Source organism: Daphnia magna, linkage group LG5, assembly GCF_020631705.1.
Source record: "Daphnia magna isolate NIES linkage group LG5, ASM2063170v1.1, whole genome shotgun sequence".
NCBI classification, from domain to species: Eukaryota; Metazoa; Arthropoda; class Branchiopoda; order Diplostraca; family Daphniidae; genus Daphnia; species Daphnia magna.
In genome coordinates, this window is record NC_059186.1 from 7549556 (window position 1) to 7572121 (window position 22566).

General features: G+C 40.8%; 4 protein-coding genes across 8 annotated transcripts; 3 read left to right on the top strand and 1 right to left on the bottom strand.

Annotated features, from left to right (window-relative positions):
- The first annotated feature begins 120 nt into the window (after positions 1-120).
- Positions 121-5723, top strand: LOC116924086 (protein ECT2). The gene is made up of 16 exons (XM_045174236.1): positions 121-1377; positions 1444-1511; positions 1566-1829; positions 1896-2108; positions 2170-2316; positions 2376-2510; positions 2573-2723; positions 2799-3019; positions 3078-3266; positions 3330-3698; positions 3812-3931; positions 4003-4171; positions 4249-4403; positions 4465-4550; positions 4620-4818; positions 4896-5723. The coding sequence occupies exons 1-16, from the start codon at positions 1269-1271 to the stop codon at positions 4995-4997; spliced, it is 2697 nt and encodes an 898-aa protein (XP_045030171.1). The 5' UTR covers positions 121-1268; the 3' UTR covers positions 4998-5723.
- Positions 5724-7090: 1367 nt separating this feature from the next.
- LOC116924085 lies at positions 7091-12620 on the top strand. Of its 3 annotated transcripts, XM_032930668.2 has the most exons (4): positions 7091-7317; positions 8839-9259; positions 11634-11816; positions 11900-12620. In XM_032930668.2, exons 2-4 carry the CDS (start codon positions 8844-8846, stop codon positions 12081-12083), a joined length of 783 nt encoding a protein of 260 aa, XP_032786559.2. In that variant the 5' UTR covers positions 7091-7317; positions 8839-8843; the 3' UTR covers positions 12084-12620. The 3 variants fall into 3 exon arrangements, with proteins under 3 accessions (XP_032786559.2, XP_032786560.2, XP_032786558.2); XM_032930669.2 differs by lacking the exons at positions 7091-7317; positions 8839-9259 and adding an exon at positions 7397-8210; XM_032930667.2 differs by lacking the exons at positions 7091-7317; positions 8839-9259 and adding an exon at positions 10774-11487.
- A 2531-nt stretch (positions 12621-15151) lies between these two features.
- Positions 15152-19928, top strand: LOC116924091. 3 transcript variants are annotated; one of them, XM_045173405.1, is made up of 5 exons: positions 15153-15400; positions 16324-16506; positions 17310-17902; positions 18717-19101; positions 19229-19928. In XM_045173405.1, the coding sequence occupies exons 3-5, from the start codon at positions 17320-17322 to the stop codon at positions 19422-19424; spliced, it is 1164 nt and encodes a 387-aa protein (XP_045029340.1). In that variant the 5' UTR covers positions 15153-15400; positions 16324-16506; positions 17310-17319; the 3' UTR covers positions 19425-19928. The 3 variants fall into 3 exon arrangements, with proteins under 3 accessions (XP_045029341.1, XP_045029340.1, XP_045029342.1); XM_045173407.1 differs by having other exon boundaries at positions 18720-19101; XM_045173406.1 differs by lacking the exon at positions 16324-16506 and having other exon boundaries at positions 15152-15400.
- A 621-nt stretch (positions 19929-20549) lies between these two features.
- LOC116924092 lies at positions 20550-21797 on the bottom strand. Its single transcript, XM_032930677.2, has 4 exons — positions 21554-21797; positions 21325-21459; positions 20990-21233; positions 20550-20880 (listed from the first exon to the last, which is right to left on the bottom strand). The coding sequence occupies exons 1-4, from the start codon at positions 21731-21733 to the stop codon at positions 20783-20785; spliced, it is 657 nt and encodes a 218-aa protein (XP_032786568.2). The 5' UTR covers positions 21734-21797; the 3' UTR covers positions 20550-20782.
- Between the last annotated feature and the right edge of the window lie 769 nt (positions 21798-22566).

Sequence of the window (22566 nt, forward strand, 5' to 3'; positions counted from 1 at the left end):
CCCAATCGAGCCCGATCAACCAAATTTTGGGGCGCGGCAAGGTGGTCTCTTATGGGAGAGTTTTTATTAAACCGAGCAATTGTAAAGAGCAAGTAGTACGTTTGTCGACGCAGTTTTGTTACAGGCTCGGAGCTCATGATTCGTGGGTGTTGATAAGAAGAATGCGGTGTAATATTCAGGTTTGTTTTCCAAGAAAGAAGTCTTGTTCTGGTATGAATGAAACTGAACATTTCGTAATCAACAAATGAAAACCTAACGGTTTTTGGGAGGAACTGGTTACTATACTATTAGCCGTTGGTTAAATTCCTATAAAGTTTTTGGCTTAGATGTGTCCTTTTTTACAATGGCCCAAGAGATCATTTGTCGAACGAGGGGATTTAAAATTCCAACTATTCGACATTGCTATGCCATTAACATTTTAACCTCTTGGCGGTTGCTTGGCGGTTAGGATTTCAACAGTTTCCCAACCCTCTTCTATTGTGTTTCTTCGCCGAAGCGGAAAGTAGTAAATCCCAATGCCTTACCTGTCTGCGTCCCTCCCCCAAGGAGCTTTGTGTTTCAACATCTTAACAAACCTCGCTTGCGGTCAACATCATTTCTCGATTTAATCTCTCAGGTTCAAATTTTGTTAACCAACATTTTTCTTCATGCGTCAAACAAGGCAATTCACAATTAACAAAACTAAATGCTTCTACTTCGACATTTCGGGCACAACGATAACTAAATTTCTCTTTCATATTGTCCTACTAGAATAAACTAAATGCGATCCAGTATTTCTTAAAATAATAATTTAAGGAACAGCTGGTATATGTCACTCGCCAGGTGTACGTACATCTAGCAAAGTAGTGTAGTGTAAGGTGCAAATTGAAAGTTGTGTGTCATCGTCTCAAGTTTTGTCCGTTTTCATTCGAGACAAGGATAGCATAAGGACAACCCACCTTCAGGCAGGTGCATATAACGAGCAAAAGTCATAACGGTCACGAGGGGGAAAAAAGAAGTAAAGAACATGATCGGCAGGTACAATAAACACGGGCAGACAATCCGGCAACGTTGTAGGAAATTTGAAATTTGGCTTCTTCTTTAGTCAATGCAAGACATTCGAGTGTGGTTTAACAGTTGCACAATAAACTCCAAGAAATGGCTCATCTCCCTATTGTTTTTTAAAACCCAATGTCAGCTCGAATCATTGTTTGTTATACGTTTGAGAGGAACTTGAACGTTTGATTTCTTAAACATTTAAAAACCGGTGTATTTGTTAAATCAAAACGATGGAGACGACCTGTGACATGTCTGGTTCAGTGTCTGCCTCAATGAATTATCTTACTCTGCAAACGCCGTCCAAAAAATCTCGGAGGAATAAAGACGATTCTCAACCCGGTAAATTCATCCTGATATTTTCTTTATAAATGTGCCTTTTTACAATTTTTTCTATTCGTGTTTTAGTGATTACTGCAAAGATATGTTTAGTTGGGAAAGTGCGAGATGTTGATGGTGTTCAACAAGCTGCTGAAGTAATTAATTTTACTTTTAATATTAAAGAGGCTTTTAAAACAATCTTTTCTTAGAGTTTTGGAGTGCCTGTATTTTATTCAGAAGATGGCCTTGAATATGTCAACCCTCAACATGACACAGTGTTTGTTCTTTATGAGTTTTCTGATCTTGTGTATGAGGTCCTATACAAAAAAGAATGCAGGATATTAGGTTACTCAGCTTTACTTGATATAGTATCCAAGAAGTACTTCATGCCGGAATTGGATCGACCATTGTTTTCAATTTCACTGGAGAATGTAGTATCCTGCTTCACTGGCTTTAGAAACCGAGAAGAAGTGGTTAGATGCATTTATTATCAAAACAAAACTGAGCGGTCACTCAACCAGAAATTGTTTCATTAACAGAACACTCTGGTCTCTTGTATCCATCACATGGGTGGCAGTATTCGCAAGGAATTTGATTGCAACAAAATCACCCACCTCATTGCTAATAGAGTTGGAGGAGAGAAGTACCAGTATGCTGTAACGTTCAATATTCCGGTAATGAGCGCTTCGTGGGTCCACTCAGCTTGGGAGAAACGCCACGAACTAGGTGTCCGTGCCATCGACTCTTCCGTGGTATTTCTAGTTCTTGCCGTTATTGTTTTATGGCTTACTAAAAACCCATTTTTCTCTGTAGCAAACAAGCCATGCTTTAAAGATTTTCGAAGGCACTAGTATTTGTTGGATAGGAGTCAATGAAGAGGAAGTGGCCCAAATGAACGAAATTTTAATAAACAACGGAGGATCAGTTACGACTTTGGACGATCCCAATTGCACTCATGTGGTATGTTTATATTGCATCATAAGCTATGCGTTGAGTGATTATATAATTTTTCTTTAAAGGTCATAGACCCCCTTGGAGCGGGAAACGTCCCTGACAAAGTACCCAGTAAAGCTGTGTTCGTTGAAGTCAAATGGTTTTGGGTCTCGATTCAAATGGATATTTGTGCTAGTGAAAAGCTTTATCCATACAAAGAAGTATTATCTAGCGTTTTCGTGGCTTTTTGTCTTACGCTGTGAATGACTAAAATTTTTGGTAGGCTCATTTGACCAGTCCGAGGAATGGAATTTTATCCCCTGCGACTCCAGGATCACGCACCCGTAAGCGTAAGCGTCTAAAGGATACGGTATCCCAACTTGCTGCCCAAGGAGAATCGCCTAGTTTACTTCAAGTTCCATCCTCTGGTCATGGTAACAAATTAAAACTGTAATTTATAATTTTTTTCCTTCTTACATCATACAATTTTTGTTCGGTCTATCTAAAAGATGTTCATCGCCGACGTTCGTCTATCAGCGAATCAGGCCTACTCAGCCTTAGTGGCTCGTTTCTTGATGCGACGAGTCCCGAAAAGGCTGGACAAGGTGATCTCACCATTTCTGTGCCGACGCCACAGGATCTCAAAGCAATGTCGCCTCGACATCAAGTGTTCATGGAGCTGTTGCATACAGAAATGAACTATGTGGAAATACTTGAAACAATCGTTGAGGTTGGCTGTCATCCATTTCTCTGTATTTAGGCCTTTGTTAAAAACTCAAATTTTTCAGGTGTTCAAGAAGCCGCTTGAGGATCCTAACCAAGTTGGTGGTTCTCTGCTCGATCCCACAGAAGTGAAAATCATATTCGGCAATCTACCACCGATCCATGAAATCCATTTCGACTTGCTTGTGCAACTGAAGAATGCCGCATTGAACTGGCGAGAAGACATTAGCGTCGGAGCTTTGATCTTAAAGCATGTAAGTCAATCGTTACCTCCCACACGCTTGGATTGACATTAAATCTATAACTTATCTTTGTAGTCGCACGACTTGGTTAAAGCCTATCCGCCGTTCGTCAATTTTTTCGAGCAAACCAAAGAAGTGCTCAGCGTAAGCGACCGATCGAAACCTCGTTTTCATGCATTCCTTAAATTGGGCCAGAGCAATCCCAAATGTCGACGGCAGAGTCTTCAAGAGTTGCTTATTCGCCCTGTACAACGACTTCCCTCCATCAGCCTGCTTTTGAATGACTTACTGAAACAGACCCCTAAGAGCAACCCGGATTACGGCGAACTGGAAAAGGCTCTTTCGACAATCAAAGAGGTGATGACGCACATCAACGAAGATAAACGAAGAACCGAAGGTCAAGTCGTCCTTTTTGACATTTTCAACGACATCGAGAATTGCCCTGTAAGTATTGTAAAAACTTGCCACTTATGTTCAGTGCATATAGTTTGAAATCTACATATGTTCACAATTTACTGGAAAATAATATTGTTTTTTTTTTGTTTTTTTTAATTAAGGCCCATATTGTTTCCTCACACCGTAGCTTTGTGTCGAATTGCGACGTCGTTGAATTGGGCGATGGCATCGTCGGTCGTGGTGGGCAGCTGACGTTGTTTGTATTTTCTGATGTCATCGAGGTAAACTGAAGCCACCTGTTGGTCTTTTTTTTTCCTTTCTTTTTAGTAATTATAAACAAATCTTTCTATAGATATGCAAGCGTCGATCAAGAGGCAACACCCTGAGAAGAGATGTCAGTACAATCAGCCTCCAGCCACCTAGGGGAGGGGCTGAAAAAGGAAGTAAACCTACGTACAAGCATGTCGAGTTAATATCAGTTTCCCACGTAAAAAGGGTTATCGACATTACGGAAACAGAGGGTGATTGTTAATTTCGTCAAGTTAGGTCATTGAATTGCATTATTTCATTTATTTATTTTTTAATTTTTTTTTACCAGACTGCCAAAACGTTTTTGCCTTAATTTGCCGGAGTCACTATGAAACCAAGGAACGCCTTTATTCGTTTGAAATCACTTCTGAAGACGTGAACAAGGTAGCATTCCTGAAGACCCTTTGTCGGCTGATGGCGAACATCACCTGCAGGGCGGACGCGGTAAGTACGGTAACAAATGTGCATGACCTTCCAGGTATTAAAAACCGCCTCCTTGATGTAGGAAAACTACCTGGCGTGCATGGAGGCCCGTCAGCTTGATATAGATACAGGTGACTTGGCTTCCGGCACTCTAAGAAGAGCCGCCAGGTATGTCGTTTTATTTTTAAGTTCCAGAACAAACGGAAGTAATCTGAGTGTTTTGATTTTCATTTTTAGACTGGCATCGAAGACTCGCATGGCCGTTAACCGAGCGTTTAGTTTCAGCAAAACGCCAAATCGGCTTAAAAGAGCTATGAGTACAGTCATGAGTCCTCTGAGATCGTCCAACAATTCCAATCTCTGCGATTCCTCCGTCATTAGCCCTATGATGAACGGTGGAACCGTGGGCATGGCGGCTAGCTGTGCTAATTTGGCGGTGAGTTTCCTTGACTGAACGAAACTTGCAACATTTTCAGTTATTGACTTTGCCCGTCTGTCCTTTGTTGTTTCAAGATGATGGATTCCGACACTGGATTGAAAACGACGCCGAGTTGTTCGACATTGAAAAATTTCAAAAGCAGTTCACTTGGACTAAATGCGCATAAACGTTTGTAAACGAGCATTTCAGCAAGTAGGAGACCGAAATAGAATACGACAAAACTTGAGGGGAAAAACGCAAATCCACATGACTTCTAGCGAACACATAAATATTTTTCCTTTCACGTTGGCCAATTTCATGAACTTACTTTGTTCCCTCGTAATCCTTGATGTCAAATTGTCTTCCCATCTTGTATCATATACCTGTTCTTTTTTTTTTTGTATATCTGTCTATTCCCCCCCCCCAATTTTATTATTAGATTTTTTTTTTTTTTCTGGTAGGATAAAATTCCTCGTCTCTCCTCCACTTTTGTGAGCATCTACTCCATTGATTTTTATTCAGGACATGGGCTTGGCAGCTAAAGTAATCTAGAACATCATGTGCGTGTGTGACGATGGTATTTTACTTTAGCAGGATGCTGGATTCTTTATTTTTTTTTTTTTTTGAAACGCTGAAGCATAACAATGGTATAGGCAACCTTTCCTCCACACGCTTTGAATAATGTCGATATGTTCGATCACCTGTTATATTCTATTATGAGAAAAAAAAAACCTATTTTATCATGCTTTGTTCGTCCCAGCTAATCCCTCCGCACCGTATGCTGGTCTCCGCGTCTAGCAATACTTCTTTTCTTTTACCATTTCCTTGAGTAGTCGCTGCTGCATTCAAGTAGATGAAACGAAAATTTAAATTTCTAATACACTCATCAACGTTGACTCGGTCGAGTTAGCCTCAAACGCCAATCCCTGTAGTCCTGCATTGTTCTATTTTGTTTTGAAAAGAGCTCCAAAAGTCAGCCAAATTCAGATTTCCACTCATTCCCACGGGCCGTCCAAACGGGCGGTAATTATCACATTCCTAGTAACCTAGTTTCTGTCGACACAAGTTGTCTCGTTTGACGGACCAGACTTTATCTCAGACTATTCAACTTGCTCACACCGCAAAATATCCAAAGTTGCAGACGTCGGCAATGAATGAAGCTATCCAGCTTCCGAGATGTTACCAAGAAACATTTTGTCTGACCGTCAAACCATGCAAGAATAATTTAGTTGTGGTTAAACCAAGAAATAAAAGAAGATGTATGCAAAAATGTTATGAAATGTCGTCTCATTCGGCTGACCAATTAAGGGGTAACTAGTTCACATAAATTTGAAGCCAGGAGACCAGACTTTACCACAAGGAAGAAGCTCCTCATGTGTGGAAGACTGCATGTTCGTCATCGACATGGCCGAGCAAACTGTGAAAAAGGAATTCTGTTTTCTAGCTTACAGGGTCACGCCTGCCAATATGTAATTCGGGTTTCCGCTATTTTTATCCTCGATGCTTTTACCATATGTCTTGTTTCGTTTAGCATTTGAAAACAACTGAAGACTTTGCTTAACTAATATGTCACATGTATAATCGTCCCCACTTTTTCGTTGGAATTTTGGGGATAATGCGTTTTGAGCACCGACCCCGGATACCAGCAATCAAAGGTGATTCCGGTTTAGAAATGTACCGTTCAAAAAAAAAGAAAAAGTTGCTCTAAGTGGCTGACACTCACGGCGTTATTGCCAACACTGCTCAACAAATCAGTTCTTTTTTTTTCTTTGTTTCCTGAAAATGCAGTAATTATTCCATTAACATTGACCCGACTGAACGTAAAAATGAACCTAGTCCGCCATGGCCTTTCTTAAAAAGAGCATTTTAACTGACTTTTATACTCTGCTGTTATGTTTGTTATAGGATGTTACGCTTTCTCGACGATATCAGCGTGAACGATATTCATAGCATTGGAAAGAGGTTAGATGAATTTGGGTCGCATTTCGATATTTTCATTTAGGGAAGCGGAAGTGTTTTGATTTATTCTTCTTGTCATCGTTTTTTAACGTTTTCTCTTGATGAATGTCATAGACTACATTTCAGTAAAAAGGCGGGTCTAAATATCTTTGCATCCTTGCACGGCCTTTGACACCTGAAAGAAAAACAACGGTACATTCGTCAGTACTAATAACATCATAGAAATGCGTTTCAATTTTGATTTTCACCTATCGTTTTTGGCTTCCGCTTTTACGTCATACGTCAAGAGCTACCACCCTAGTCAGCGTATATATAGCAGGGGATGTGAGAGATGAAATGGTACAGTCACCGTCTTGTCTTCATCACTCGTCGTCAACTTGAACTTGAGTTGAAAAATTCTCGATTCGTTTTTTTTTACCTTGTCAAGAAGGCGGAGTTGTTGCGATCATCGATAACCACTGGTTAGGAGCTTTGTAGTTTGCGAGCAGGAGGGCCCTATTGTCTACGAACGAGCAGCAGCAGGTGTTTTTTTGGTCTTCCACGTCCGTCAAATTCCGTGTAAGTGCATGTTTCACTGAGAAAAGGGTCGTAACGAGATGCAAAACACAAAAAGGCTGCGCCACATAATCCGCACGCTTTAGTACATCGCTTGCCTTCATTCAACACCGTCCTCTTCTTCCTCTGCAACCAACTCGCAGTTTCAAATCATTCTAAAGTAGTATTCAGATTTGAAAACATTTTGCTGAATTTAGCATTGACATCTTTTCACGTTTGTTCTATTGAAGCTCTTGAAAACCATTCGTAGTTTCTGTTTCGTTGAAATCTTTGTGTTTATTCCAGAACTTACGTAATTGTGATTCAAGTGGCTAATCAAGTCATCCTTCAGATGATTTACGCCCTCTGTTAATCATTCATCAATTTTGGCTCTCCGCAAACTGAAACTCTTTACTTACAAATCATTACCGAACGAAACGAGTGAGTCGTAGTCGTACGTTATCCATTTTTCCGTCCAAACGCCAGGCTTTCGAAAGCCTTATTAGTATTTCAACTTAAACCAATAAGACGCCCGAAAACCACCTGCTTGCACCGATCACAATAATTGCACCCCCTTACGGATAGTGAATAATTATAGCGCGTAACGCTAGTTACGACGTAGTGTGGAAAACAAATCAGCAAAAGAACAAACACAAAATGTTTCTCGACGTGCCAAATCTGTTGGTGACGGCCGCCCGCAAAACTGGAGATACGGCCAGAGGACTCATCGTCAACCTCTACGAAGGCACGAATTTAAACACAGTCGTAATCTATTGCGGTGTGCTGATCATCTTGGCCATCATCGCTTCATCGCTGATCATCGCCTTCGCAGCGGCAGCCAAGAAAAAAGCAGATCTCTATTATTTGACGCAGCTGGAACGCGTAGACTGGCTCGATCATCTCCACCGATCCGCCAGGTAAGGTTAAAGTCATCATCTTTAGGAACATGGATGGACAGATGGCTTTTGGAAAAGAAGACTGCCACCTACCAATCGACATCGACATGATTTTATTGGAACAGCAATGAAAGAACCGTTGCTTTCTTAATGGCTAGTTTGTTTTTTTTACCGAAGAATTTAACTCAGTTTAAACAATCTAGCTGTAATTAACATTCTTCGGAGCGTACCACAACCAGCGTTTACCTATGATCGAGCCATCTGCTCCGGGTCTTTTAATTTTAAGAACGGAGAATTATTTCTTTCGTCGTGGGAGGGATCTACCCTTTTCTAACCTCAGACATGTATTTACGAATAATCAACCTAGGATAGTAATGATTGTCTCGATGCTAATTAGCAGCTGAAAAATAGATGCTGACTGACGAATTCTAGAGGTTTGTAAAACACTTTAACGCACGTAAAAGTCCGTAACAAGATGACCACACGCACTCGAGCACTTTCAGGCACGCAGTCAATCACTAATTGTACCCTCACCATTGACTGTTGCAAAACAGTTAAATTAAACCACTGAAGAGCAAGGGAACATTTTCAGAAATGTTAATGCTTTCAATACATCGAAACGAATCAAGTTTATTGCTTGTTTTTTTAGAAATCATGTCTTGCGGACGTTTTAAACGAGCGGCCATTTTGGCCGTTTTCCTCTTGGCGATTTCGATGACCAGAGCCGAAATAGGAGAAACGACTTCTAACGAACCGCAGGATAATCAAAATGGCCGTCTGTATTTCAACAACCAGAACAGCACGTTGATTCCTCTGGGATCAGGTGGCGCCATGTTGGTCTCGACAGTGGGCATCGTAGCCCTCGTCATCGGGGCTATTGTCCTCATCTCCTTAATTTTCAATCATCACGGATTCAAGACGGGCGGCAATCTGTTTTCACCTTGGCTGACCCAATCCGGTTACCCAGCGGGAAGCTACCAGCAGAGCCAATACTACACGCAGCCGCAAGCGCATCAATACGTCTACGAACCTTATTCAAAGTTGGGTTATCAGAGTCAGCCAGTGGCGCGGTAAGATTGACAAGCAACCGGTAGATTGCAGCTCTTTTTATTTTTTTATTTTTTAGCAACGAGCACCTTTGATTTGTTTTCACTCAGTAGATGGCCGAAGAGTGTCGGTTATCTCCCGAAAACTTATCACACTTTCGCACGCTTCGTTATACATCAGTACGGCACGCTAAACATCTACGGCACCACAACAGATGGCAATCAATTGAATTAGTTTTTTTTTTCACACTTTTTTTTATTGCTGTGACTGACAAAAGACACACGAACGATGCGGATGTCTATTGACGGGAAGTTGTCACATGTTTGACGAGTTACGACAAACACACGAAGGGTCGTTGCACTTGGAAATTTTCTTGCCGTTCCGTCCGTCCACCGGCAATTTGTTTACGTGAACGACCCGATGGGGGAAGTTGACAATACGGTTCCGAAATGACTTCATTTCCATACGTAGTTGTTATAGTGTGAGGAACACGGTAAAGTCAAACAGTCGTATATTATAGCTCGGGCTATATATGGGAAGTAACCAGGGTCATTCATCTTAATCGCAATAAATCTACAAATAGAATTCAGTTATATGTCTGAATGATATTCAGTAAACAATTATTAAAGCGTAGAATCATTTCAAACATAGCTTAACTGAATATGTTGTTGCAGTTAATAACTGTAGGCGGAAGAATTCATGACAAGTTGCCCAAAAACGTAGACTTTTGAAAAGAAAAAAACCGTAATTTTTTGGCATTGTAAGATAGAAACAACAACAACAAATTATTTAAAAAGGAAGAACAAAAACAAACTGAAAAAAAAAAACAACAATCTATACTATTTAAATAATGTAAACGTTAAAAAGGGTGACCCTGATGTGTTTGTTGCCGGAACATGAAAAAAAAAAAAAAAAGAAAACTCTTTTCTTTCTATTTTTCTCAGTCAGGTTTTTGCGAGCGATAACGTCAGTATCGATTCTTGTATTCATCAATCTCGTAAATTCATTGTTTGGTGATTGATAACTGACATATCTAAAAAGGGCTCTTGTTCTATATGTAGGCCAAAGTGATAGTTGAGTAGACAGCCATTATCTTTAATGAGCACGCGGACCTCAATGTATAAAATCTTGATTTAAATATAACATTTCCCCCCTTCCCAAACGCTATGAAGATCATTTAATGGGAGTTTGAATGAGACGTCTGGCTGATTCCATCGTGCCATGTTGGAAGACACTGAACGTAGAGACGAGGAACAAGAAACAAAATAAAAACGGGGAATTAGCCGCCGCGTTGACCAAGCGTAAAGGTGATGCTGTCTTTCAAATCCTCTATTCAATGTTGAAAATAATGAAAAAGATTCGACTCGACGCGCCGCGACGCCCGTTGCTGCCTTCCCTATGATAGTCGCCATGTTTAAAAATGCTCGTGACGGATGCTGTGATCAGTGATCTAGTTTCTCCCTTTTGATTCATCGGCAGTAGACGAGGCGAAGAACCCGTATAAGAGAAACATCGGCGTCCATCAAAAAAAGCACCGGCTTCCGGTTGGCTCCTCCCTTGAATATATAAGTAGGGCCGGTTATTAGACGAACAACATCAGATCTCATCTTTCACTTGAATCGAACGATCTTTCTTCAGCAGTTTGCCAGTCGTTCTTCATTTTCTAAAATATTCACAATCTTGTCTGCCTCCATTTGATTTTGTTTGATTGTCATCTGTACTAAAGTCCATTAGTAATCCCCGACGACTGTCCAAGTGTCTATAGCAAAAGCGAGAAGAAAGTATAGAAGCGGGAAAGAAACAGATCTGCACTCGTTACGATGGCATCTCGTAATTGGATCCTGCTGTCTTGTCTCGTCTTCTTGACGTTGTCAGTTGGGTCGACTCGGGCCGAGGACTGGGAAGCGTTCCAGGACGATATAACAGACGACGGTGGTCAAGCGCTCGAAGAGAATGAAGACGACGGGGGAGAGCAAACGCTCGATCCTCGTTTGTTTCTCATTTTACCGACAGGCGCCGGCAATTTGCTCAACTTGAACACGACGGGCGCCTTGTTGGCATTGCTCGGCACGGCCGCTCTTCTTTCGGCTTTGGGATTCCTCATCTACCACATTGTTTCCAACAAGTTGATGATGAAAGGTCAAACGACCTACGGATCGGGCGGTTACAGTTCATACGGCAGCAGCGGAACCGGTGGCTTTAGTACCGGTGGCTTTGGCACCGGTTCTGGTAGTCATTACGGTTATGCCAGGTCCGGGTCACGCCCTTCCAAACATTTAATTTTTTTTTTAACATTCGTCAGTCGCACTCGCCACCGATTTTGTTCATTTGCGCTTTCGAATTTAGCGCGCCAGATGTTCATCATTTGAAACATTTTTTTTTTTTTTATTTTCACAGATCGAGCGATGCTCCGATGGATTGGGACAGTCTCAAGATCCTTGACTACATTTCCATGATGGAGGAAATGTGGCGCAAGTTGGACGTTCACGATACCGGCTGCCAGAAGCGCATCCTCTGCGAAATCCATCAAAATGAAAAAGCTCTAGGACCTGCCGCTTCCAAGATCGTCAACGCATTTGGGTATTTCCTTATTTTATTTTATTTTTAGTTTACAGAAGTCAAGTCGTTTTTATTGTAAACAACGTGTCATGTGCATCGTGCAGGTATGCTCGCTACTTGTCCGTGTTAAACATACCGGACGCGCTGAAGAACATGATCGACGACTACCAAGACGCTGCCGACAAAGGACGTTCTCTGCAAGACAAGGAATGCAAAGATGTGTTTGATTCTTGCGATTTCAGCGTCAAGGAAACGTTTCTTAAGAAACTCAAGAGCCACAGCGAATAACCGGTTCATTTATTTCTATGTAAAACAGCATTTATCAAGCCGCACGCATAGCAGCACGCGGTGGACACAGAATTGACCCGGACATTTCCTTCTTTTAGATTTAAACTTTTGCTGTTGCGTTTTGCTGATTTGCATCAATTCTCACATTAATTTGCACAAATTCGTTTCTTATTTAACTAGCAATAATTTAAAAAAATAAAGCACAAACGGTTCATTATTCGGTTCGTTGCGGCTCCGAGGTGTTGAAGACGAGCGCAACCCAATTTTCAAGTAGGCCCTCGCAAGAATTTCTATCGTTGTTCCTCCTCGGGTTCATTTATTTATTCTATTATGCTAAAACCAAACAAAAGGAGATGTCACCCTGTCTGTCTACTATAACGCCTTTCTCATTACTACCACACAGCTGTTACGAGGAGCGGAGAAATGCCTCGTCTATTCTCTGCTATAATTTGTGTTTGTCTTTTTTGTTTATCTTCCATTGTACAAAGAGATTAAACATGACATACAATAACAATACACTTATCATATACTGTGAAATTCAGATGTGCAAATTCTTTTTTTTTTTCTTTTTAAATATTATATGTATACTTGTGGGGCATTGATAAACTTTACGATTTGACAGTCAAAAGTTCAAAGGATATGATTAAGGTACCGTTAGGTCGAGGAACAATAAAAAAACAAAGACCCTGCATAATCAAATTGCAATTCCAGGGTTTTGTTTGGGCTTTTTTTTTTTATGTTTCGAATGAAATGAAGAATGAAAACGTTCATTCTGGACAGACAGGCCAATTCTTTTCGTCTCTATTTTGGCTTGTTCTCCAAAAATCGGGGCAGCTGTTTCCAAAACAGACGGTTGCAATTGAGAAAAGTAAGGCAAACGAAGCCATTTAACGGCTATAAAAACGGGCTCTTGGGCAAGAGAATTTCGGCGCACACATGTGTTCCTTATAGCTCTCCTTCAATTCATTAAAAACATTTCTAGGGCAATGGTTGATTCCTATTTGTCTGCTGCTTCGCTCAAAATGACACAGACAGAAAAGAACTAGAAAAGCAAACAAACAGAACAAATGAGCACCGACTTTTGTGTGTATAAGTCAGGAGGCCATGCCAGCAGCTGGTAAAAAGCCATTGAAATTTGAAATGATGGCACAAAAGTCAACCGTCAACACAAGCGCCATATAGAAAATGATCTGATTTTTCTTGGTCATCGGATCGAATTAAAAATTAAATGTTTTTTCTGCTTTAGAAATAAATGCAGACGATGGCACAGCAAGATGATGACCCTTTTGATTAATTTTTTTCTTTTTTAAATTTAGAATTGTGTCATTGGGTTGAGGCGTTTTGTTCGAGCGTTCGAACTCCACAGGCTGGATCCATCGATTACCGTTAACCAACAAGAAAAAGTGGCCCCGTGAAGAGCGCAGCATTGGCCGCACCGATTTTCCGAACCGATTATGCCCTACCAACTGGAACATTACCGTTTGTTCCACATTCTTTCTTTGTTGATTTCAAATCTTCACTTGTACAGAGCTTTTAGAAGGAACTGGTTATCTAATAATCATTTGGACATCACCTAAGTTTATTCTCCTTACCTATACGAGGCAATGAAGTATGAAAATGTGTTATCCACCTTCGTCAAACAAACTCAATTTTCTTAAGTTAAAAATAATAATAGTAATAATGCTAATAAATCGTATGGCAAGTGGACAAGATTACGAACTGTGACAGAGGGCCTATTTAGTTTTTTTTTAATTTTGACTCTCTGACACACCGACCCATTTTTTAAAGTGATCCATCTGTCTTTTATCTTTTCATCCTAGTTCTGTTTTGTGATCATTAACAAAGTACCAAAAAAAAAAAAAAGATTTAAAACGTCTTTTCAAATCTGTGTTGCAAGTTTCTGCCTATATCTAACATCCTGTTGCCGCACAAGAACCGGTAGACACGCGCACAGTTTGTTATGCAAAAGTGCCACCAAGAAGAAAAAAAATCAAAACAAACAACAGAAGGTGATGATGGCGGAACACAAGACGAATCCCGGCAGCTACGGTGTAGGTGGATACGGGTGAGTTGCCCCGTTTCTTCCAGTCGAGGGCGGACATGTATATATACGTATCTGCAAGAAACTGTTTGTATCTCCTCTTGCAATATTTCATCACCATGTTGAAACACTTTGCTTTATCCTCTAAATGCGTTTACATTCGAGCTAAGAAATTGTCAAGCAAGATAATGTGACAAAGGGCCACATTCAGGATCAACACAATAAATAAAAGGTGGGGTTTCGTGATTGAATGCTGTGCTGGTAGAATATATTGTTGGCTTCGTTAGTATTCACGCAGGACGTATTTTATTGCGGCCGTATTTTACAACACGCAACAACTCAACAGCTATGGCGAGCAAACAGAAGGTCGTTCAACTTGTTCGAAATAGAAAAGAAATGTTACTGCATATGCGACAAAAAGAGAGAGAGTAATGTGTTATGACGAGAAGAAGGAAACCACACACGAATATGCACCGTCCCCCTTTTTTTTTTTAACTTATAAGAAAAAACAAAAGCAAAAGAGAATAAGAAACGCCAGGTGCGTTCAGGTGGTGATAGTGGTATGTCTACGGTACATACATCTATCCATTATTTTGAACCGGTTCAGATGAATCACGATGACGAATTTTTGGGTTTTCTTTTTATTCCAAACTATTACTGAGAAATACGTCCATATGAATTGACTACAACGTTAACGTCCAATTCAATAAATACGGACAGTTTGTGTATACAAAAGGAATATCTTCTGCGTTTAAGACGTTCATATAGTTATGGGCAATGAACTTTGACGACAGGTGAAATCTGGCGAGTATTAAGGAGAAGAAAAATCCCAGCTGTTGTTGAAGAACGAATTTTACGAGGAAGTATACATCCAAAAAGGAATGATACGACCGACTTGCATGATTGGTTATTATTATCGTTGCTTTTTTGTTTATCCCCCTCTCTATTCTCCCTTTTCAAATTCTTTTCTTTGTTTTTTTTTTTTTCCTGGTTATGCGTGATGGAATCTTAACGTCGCATCACACGAGCTCGACCAACCAGCCGGACTGGCAGTCTTCGTCAGACCGTCCAGCCAAACACTCGGGCTCTACAGTGTGTGATCGCTTGTGCGTGTTTTATTTGTTGTGTGTTTGTCTATGTGTTTTTGTGATATTCGTTATCACCTTTGTCACATCCAAATTCAGTTAATGCAATTCTCCTGCATTTTGCGCCAAACGCCCTAACACAGGATTTTCACTACCAACTTCATTAGGATCAAATCTTATAAAAAATAAACGTAAGTTATTAATCCATCATTGTTATTCTTATATGCTAATCTTTCGTAAATGAACATGTTGTGGCATAATAGTCTTCCTGTCAGACATTAGTCAAAATCTCTATTCATGTTACGTGAAAGAAGAAAAGCGAGTTCCGTTATACATCCTTCACGTGTACAATCGGTTGATCGTCACTTAATTTGCATACATCGAATGCAATTCCCCCGCAGAAAATAAAAAAAAAAATGCTTTCCTTCCCTCCCCGACTCCCTTTTCTTAATTTCTACATTCTGACAAACGACTTTAGACTGTCAGTCAACCTCCCCTGGAAGTATGGATTGACTAACAGAGCGAAACAGGGACACTTTTAAAAAGGGCATGAACTGCAGAGTAATAGAACAGAAACAATATAATTCGTGACACGATGGGAAGGGCGTTAACGTTCCAGAACAAAAAAAAAACACATAGTAACAGATTTAGAGCACAGGTGAAATATATTTTAGAATTTGGCCGAACAAAATATGAAAAAAAAAAAGGGAAGCGGAAAATGCCTGAAGGGCTGGCCGCTGTCGTAATAACTGGAGAGCCTCTAAAGCTCTCCCGTGGAAGCCGTTTGTTTTATTTTTTTTTTGTGTGGGGGAAGGGGTTTCTCGGGAGTAGGAGGTACCTGGTTTTGCCAGTGGCACGGGCCGTGTCCTTGTGTTACGCCCTTACCTCCGCAAGCCAACAGACTCCCTGTGAGTTTAGCAGTGGCTGTGAGGCAGAAAGAAAAACAAATGCCAGTCTCTCTTGGTTTAAGTCAGTCGAGAAGTTATATCCGTCCTCGTCTTAAAGTTGATAGTTTATCGGCCTCAAAACTTGTGTGCACATAGAGAACAAACCGTCCGTTTGCGTTCTGTCAACATTTTCTGATGTGATCATCTGTTTTTTGCTTTTCGGACAGGACTTTGCTAATCGTAAAATAGACAGGTGCGTGAGAAGACGCGGGTTCCGGACTGCCCGTGGTGTGGTGGAAATGCTCCAGTGAACAATTGCCACATCCGTTCAATCACCATACGTCTACCGGGCCTTTGTAACGTATATATATACTAGCTGACTGCTGGACTCACCATCTCAGAGACAAGAGGTAAAAGCCAACAACAGAACACATTTTCTGTATGTGCCGTGTGTGCGTGATTCGATAACACCATATAGTTTGGGACGGGAACGTTTCAAAGCTAGCGGGACTAAGTTGATACATGGCTACGCATCAATGGCACAGGTGTTCACCTTTCCCCGTGGACAGAACGAACGTTAATTCAAAACACTTTCATTCCGAAACGAAAACAAACATTTTTTGAGCGGGATAAGTTCGAAAGGGGATATAATAAGTGCAAACAAAAATGTGTAATAGAAATTTGAATTGCAGATGAAGAAAGAAGAATATTCAGAGTCTATTCGAAACATGTCTTAACGGTCGGCTGAGCCTTCAAGCGTCCGAATTCCCTGCATCTTTTTTTTTCCCAGCTCTTCATGTCCCCTATTCTTTTATACCTTACCAGTTGTAATGCATAGTTCGTTTTATTTTTTCTTTTCTTTTTGATATCACTGATGCGCGACGTTTTATGTGCCGTACATACTATATACATATAGTGCTGGTACATAGTAAAAGAATCGTCTTTTTTCTTGACCAACGGTACATTTTCACATTAGATCCTATAGCGTGTATTAGATTTCTCTCATGCATATAGACGACCACGTTAAACACCGTGAGTCAATTTGAAAATAAAAATGCATTAGTACTACACTTATACCGTAATATTTCTCTTCTTTTATTTCATTTTTTTTGGGCTTTTGGTCATTCATCACATCGGAATGTTGACCATTGTGAAACCAACAACCATTAAGCGTTAAAGACATTTGAATAATTTCACTACATATTTTGTTTAGCCAAAGGAAAATGCCTTGTCGTCGACCTGCGTGGCTATTAATGCTACTGCTGATTGCGGAGGTGGCGTCCGATTATCGCGACGCTTTCGAGTATCCATTCGTCATGCCCCGTCATCCAGCGCCAGCAGCCGTTCGGACGCCATCGACAGCTGAACCGTGGCGCCATTTCTATCCGGAGAGTTACGATTTCAGCGACTATAGCCGTCACATCACTCGTACAGATCCGGCGTCGCGCAACAGCGCTGCCGAGCAAGTGCCCAGCGGCCCTTATTTCGCCCAGGAGCTCAAGAGGTACTACCACAAGCCGGCTGATGAGCACAAAGTCTACCAGACGTCGTGGAACATGATCGATTCACAAGGCAACGAATACGCCAGCGTCTACAATCGGCCAACGTTGACGAACTATCGGCCTGTTTCGGCTCCTCCTGTTCCGCTTCTATCCGATCAGCACGCTTTCGTTCTGGATGCGTGGCAGAGGCAGCAGCAAGAGCAACAACAACTTTACGTGCAACAACAAAAAGAGCGGCCGACCCGCAAACCTATAAGCAAAAAACCGGCTCGCAAGAAGAACAAAGTACGGCCGATTCATCCAGGTATAACGCGCTTTTTTCTGTCATGACATTCTGGTTACGTAAAACGACCGTGTTGAAACGTTCAACGCGGCAAATGTTGCGTTAAGAATTACGGTACCTCCAGTAAGGCTATATTCGTGTAGAACAGAATAGGTTTCCTTTTTTTAAAATAAAAACTATTATTTATGTATTTTATAAATAACTATCACTAGCAGACCGCTATAGCTGTTCCCCATAAGCTTTTGTTTCACTAAAAACAAAGGCGCTTAACTGTACATTTTTTGTTTGTTGTGCGTGCTAGGGAGAGTGCGACATTTTTCTTTTACGGGTTCGCTTGTTGACTTCCGCATATGTCCAGCATTTTAAATTTCCGTATAGGATGTTGATTGCCTAATACTTTCATTTAGCAATCATGGAAATGTTGTTTCATTTGAAAACGACTAGAAGTCAAAACATTGCCGAGATTGATGACGTTAGGAGATGCACACATTTGCAGATGTTGCGTTGCCACGTTCATTTTGCTGAAGTTTTCCTCGCCGGACGTTTAAGAAAACAAACAAAATATAAACCAAGGCCATAATTGGATTAAAACCCATCAGTCCAACTTAAAGAAGACAACAGTGAAAACCAGATTTCGGATAACACGTTTTCCCCTAAACTATTTCTCAGCAGCTTATCTGAGCTCTAGCGGTGGTAGCCAAAAAGCACTTGATTACAACAGCTAATGCAACTGTTATTTCGTCCTGTTTCCTTCGCCAGTCCAGTTATTGAAACCACGCTATCGATTAACGGACAATGTCTATTTTATTTTTTCTCATTTGATTCTTTCTCAAAGAAGCTGGTTATCAGCAGCACGTAACGAAGAGACCGGTGAAACAACATGAAAACGAGATCGATAAAATGGCCGATGGACTCGCTGGCCAATCGATCGCTTCGGCTTACCCGAACGGCGTTATGGGCACTTTATCTCTTATGGCCGGCCTCGTTTGGTACCTGGTCAACAAGTCGGCCACCCCGGTCATCAAGATGAGGCAACATTCGGACGGATTTTTCGGCAACATGGACGACGACTCGTTCGCGCAGACGGCCATCAACCAGTTGGCCGATTATTGGCTCGGTTCGCTCAAGCAAACTGATTGCCAACAAAGAGCCATTTGTGAGCTGGTTTCACAATCGTCGTGGCTCTCTTCTGCTACACGATGGAGTCAATCCGCTTACCGGTCAGTTTTTTTTTTTTTTTTTATGTTTTGTCCTCCCCGTTGATTCGTGAGGATTAAATTGTTACAAAGTTCTCATGGATGAAAGGAATTTGTTCTAATTTTTTGTGCGGGACTGGATTGAAAACAGGTCAGCCATGGTGCAGAAAACCATCGAGTCATTGAAAGAAGACGATGAATTGGTTTTACAGTTGGACGATGATCAATCCAAGATGGCCTTGCTCGTCCAGGCGGCTTTGCAAGGTGAACAGGGCGTCGATTGCGCGGCCATTTATCCGCACTGTTCCCTACCGTTCCGCGAAGAATCACGAGATCGCCGGCGTTGAATATCAACGTGCGAATTGAAAAATGTATAGTTAACCGCTTGTAGATGTTGAATGTTCTAAGAAAAAAACACGAGTTCAAATTACCTTTTGAATCAATTGCAAATGTGTTAATTTGTATGAAATCACGTTCCAACCACTTGCTTTATTTATTACATTCATGTATGACATGTACAGAATTCACTTGTTCCATGAATTTATTCTCACTTCGTTTTCGTCCGTTGTTGTTCACGTATTATTGCCCGTGATCTTGTGTTTATTAACGTCCTGACAAACGTTCCATTGTAGAGATCGGCCTTATGTGTTAGTACTGTATTAACCCTCTGGCTCCAAAATCGTTTCCTTTGATGTTGCTTTTAACAATTGACCAAGTCGACAATAAAGGATGCACCCCGATATTTATATTGCTGCTGTAGTCTGTGATGCAACACCATTGTCCCGTTACCATGACACCGCATTTATCGAAGATATACACAGTCTACCACTATTGTGGATCCGAAACGAAAATTCATGCTGACTCATTGACTACTGTCGTGTCACACAACACGTGTACATCAACTTAACACAGTGGAAAATCGGTGGAAATCAGTGACATTTAAAAAAGCGGGGTGATTTCGCAAAAATGTAAAAGAATGTATAATTGATGGAATCGCGTTATAGCGTGTTTCACCTTATGTGCTGCCTTTCTTTTTTTTTTGCGTGGCGCGTAGAATGAACTCGCAACAGGTGACAATCAAACGTATCTTGTTTTAACGTTTTATGGCAAAGATGTAATAAAGGGAGAATTTAATAGCGGTGCATAGACTAATAAAACCTAATGACTTCTCCTTATACAGGCCTATCCAATTTTAATATCCTAACTTGCCTTCTCTGTTATAAAAGCCGACAGTTTCAGGTGACGTGTTTGAACCGTGGGTCCGCATCCGGAATTCTCCAACAACCTTTCAACACCACTGTCATTTTTGTTTTTTAAAAATACAGTATATAAACGCTGAACATTGCGCATTATCATGTCCCAACACAACCTTGGGCCCTTAACGCATGATTTTTTTAAGAACAGGCCTAACGTAAAACGTAAACACGAATTCAGCCGTTTTACAATGGGATTAACATTTGAAACTCGGTACGTACTTCATTACAAATTTATTGCTCTCAATGAGAGATGAGGTACGCTTATATGCCAAGCATATATAGTATAGTTATATTCACGCTAAGAAAGTTCAATTCGGATTACACATGAATCAGTCGATGGCTTTGAAAGCTGAAAGAAAATTTAAAGGTACATTATTGGGTATACAGGGCCAAGATGGCAGTTTTAACTAATGGCTCAATTCATTGTAGTTCCGTTAAGGAATATGAACTTAAACGATGGCTATGTCGGCACAATTGACAAATGTCTCCTGGTAATCGCCACAGCCGACAGCACCAGTTCCATCCTCGCAAATTCCCCAGTTATTACCTTTTTCGACGTACAAAAACAATCGTGTCAATGTTCCGCATTTCCCGCTTATATACGTTAACCAAAGCAAGTGTAGCCTACCGGTTATATAATAAAACAATAAACTTACCAGATGTGTAACGCCATTGGAGAACGCAGTTGTTGCATGTCAATCCAGGTGGTAATTGGATCTTCGGGTAGAAATAAACACCAAGCGTCTGAATGAGGAATTTAGTCGATCCGTCGGAGAGTGTCAGCAAATTCTGATCCAGACATTGTTGCGTCACCAACTGCTGGGCAGATGTTTTCGGGCAGAGTCGGAACGTGAAAAAGCCGTAGTGATTGGCTGTCAACAACACGGTAGCGTTGATGACCTTTTTGAAAAATCAAATTCTCTTTTTTGTTTTTTCACACATTTTCAATCTTAATTTAAGTTCAATGTCTCGACATTTCTGCTGTTCTTACACTTCCTTGCCGGTAGGTTTTCCCTATTACTCCAGTACCGTAGAGGCCACCCTCGTCGTTAGACCTGGGACGCGGTAAACTCCATTCGTCGCCGCATTCGCCACATCGTCCTTGATTGACTCCATTAAATTGTACCTTTCAACAAAATGCCATGTGATTTAAAAAAAAACAAAATAAAACAAAACAACCTATTAGCCTAAGGCAGAATGGGCAGACCGTTGTGTGTTACCTCTAATCCTCCGCAGTTGAGGCCCATGTCGTTGACATTTGTCGCTGTCGAAAATCCACCGCACTCTTTCCTCCACATGGAAGAGCGGCCGGGAGGATCGCAGATGTAACCGTGTCCGGACACATTTGAAAATTGGACCACCGCCATCGCAATTATACAAACAAAATAATGAGACTTCATTTTATATTTGTGTTTGCACGCGGATCCTGAGAATCGGTTTGTTTCTAAGGCTTGAGAAAATTGTCTCCAACAATCATCGTTTAAATAGGCGATTCTTATCGAATGGTCAGACGTTGTTATCGTTCCATGAGAAAGTGAGACTGAAGCTGCGTGTTTGAACAAGCATTCCGCCCTCCTTTTCGATAAGAAAATCTTGAGGCTTAATAAGCAGACTTCGGACGGATCATTTTGTGTAGTACTTAGCTGGGGATTTTTATTTTTCTCTAACGAATTGGTTTACATTACATTATACATTAAAGGTTGCGCTATCAGAGTTAAACTCGTTTCGCTGTCGTTCAAAGACAATTGGGCAGTCAGTTGTGTCAACGGATGCTAACGTCACTGTAATATATGATGGTGGGGAGATTTGAATTGCGTCTTCATTCCATGTTGTATAAATGTTGCTAAATTATACCCGGACGTCAACTGAGATTGGGGTGTTTGCGTTATGACGTTTGTTGTATCCTAGAGAGAGGAATTTACTTCACGACTAATGACAAAAAGATAAAGAAGTTAAGCTAGGTAACGCGTGATTAACCTTTGTGCTATTAAGATTATGTGTATAGAAATATAATCAGTGATCAATAAGCTAATATTCGCTAGTTTGTTTAGCCGTTGCCGTGTGACAGTTCAATAGACTGCAATCGATTTTAATGATGGATATTAATCAAATATTGTCACGGTTGATCAAAGAACGAATGTATATAGTATAAAGGTTAAACAAAGTTATTGTTTTACCCGGAATTGATCGCAAACTATGTGGACCTTAACCGACATTCTTTCTCATACTTTCA